General features: G+C 40.5%; 1 protein-coding gene across 1 annotated transcript in view; it reads right to left on the bottom strand.

Moving 5' to 3' along the window:
• The window catches only part of LOC106873123 (H(+)/Cl(-) exchange transporter 7), a 119265-nt gene that overhangs the window by 22176 nt on the left and 95953 nt on the right, over positions 1–1136 (bottom strand). The window contains exon 13 of the mRNA XM_052978149.1: positions 875–1019. Coding sequence (XP_052834109.1) covers positions 875–1019 — 145 coding nt within the window. The remainder of the gene's footprint in view (positions 1–874; positions 1020–1136) is intronic.

Below are 1136 nucleotides of genomic sequence, written 5' to 3'. Positions count from 1 at the left end.
GCGTTAGGAAGGGCATCCAGCTGTAGAAACTCTGCCAAATCAGACTGGAGCCTGGTGTTGCCATCCGGTTTCACCAGTCCTCAGTCAAATCATCCAACCCATGCTAGCATGGAAAGCGGACGTTAAACGATGATGATGATGATGATAATGATGATATATATATATATTAAAGGAGCACTCCATCGGTTTCAACGATGAGGGTCCCAGCTGATACGATTAACAGAACAGCTTGCTCATGACATTAATGTGCAAGTGGCTGAGCACTCCACAGATACATGTACCGTTAACATAGTTCTCAGGGAGATTCAGTGTGACACAGGTACTACGCATTTTTGCCAGCCGAGCGGACTGGAGTAGCGTGAAATAAAGTGTCTTGCTCAAGATCACAACACACAGCCTGGTCCAGGAATTGAACTTACTACCTCATGGTTGTGAGCCTGACATTCTAACCACTGAGCCATGTGCCATCACATATATATATATATATATATATATATATATGTAAATCATATACACACGCTAATACACGACTTATAATCCCCAATCCTGTTCATACAACGATTGGGGCAAATTAATCGGTATACACCACTTACTCGGTATTACCTGTATCCTCCGGGGTTTGGTTAAATCCAATACCCTCCTCAACCTTATATATATATATATATATATATATATATAAACACACACCTGGTCATGTGGTAAGACAGTAATGGTGGTTGTGGTGGCATGATGATGATGATGGCAATGATACTGGCATTAACATTGATGGTGGTGGTAGTGTTTGTGATGAAGATGATGCTGATAAATTTCTGGCTGTGATGATGGTGGTGATGATGATGATGATGATCAAGAAGGTCATGGTGGTGATGCTTACCTTCGCCACAATAGCATGGTGGTGGTCGTAAGGCTCTATATCAGTGCAGTCATTAATGGTGTAGATGAAGACAAAACCAACACCTGCCGTCGCCATAGCAACCAGAGCAGTCTCTGCAACCATCATCCATTTCCTACGAATATACCTGCAAAGACAGATGGCTCTTAAGTATACATACCCATACATGCAAACATATATTTAAATTTATGTGTGTGTGTGTGTATGATGTATGTATATATATATATATATATATAAATATATA

Source organism: Octopus bimaculoides, chromosome 30 (assembly GCF_001194135.2).
Source record: "Octopus bimaculoides isolate UCB-OBI-ISO-001 chromosome 30, ASM119413v2, whole genome shotgun sequence".
NCBI classification, from domain to species: Eukaryota; Metazoa; Mollusca; class Cephalopoda; order Octopoda; family Octopodidae; genus Octopus; species Octopus bimaculoides.
Note: the sequence above shows the minus strand (reverse complement) of the source record. Positions and strands in the feature narration are given on the sequence as shown.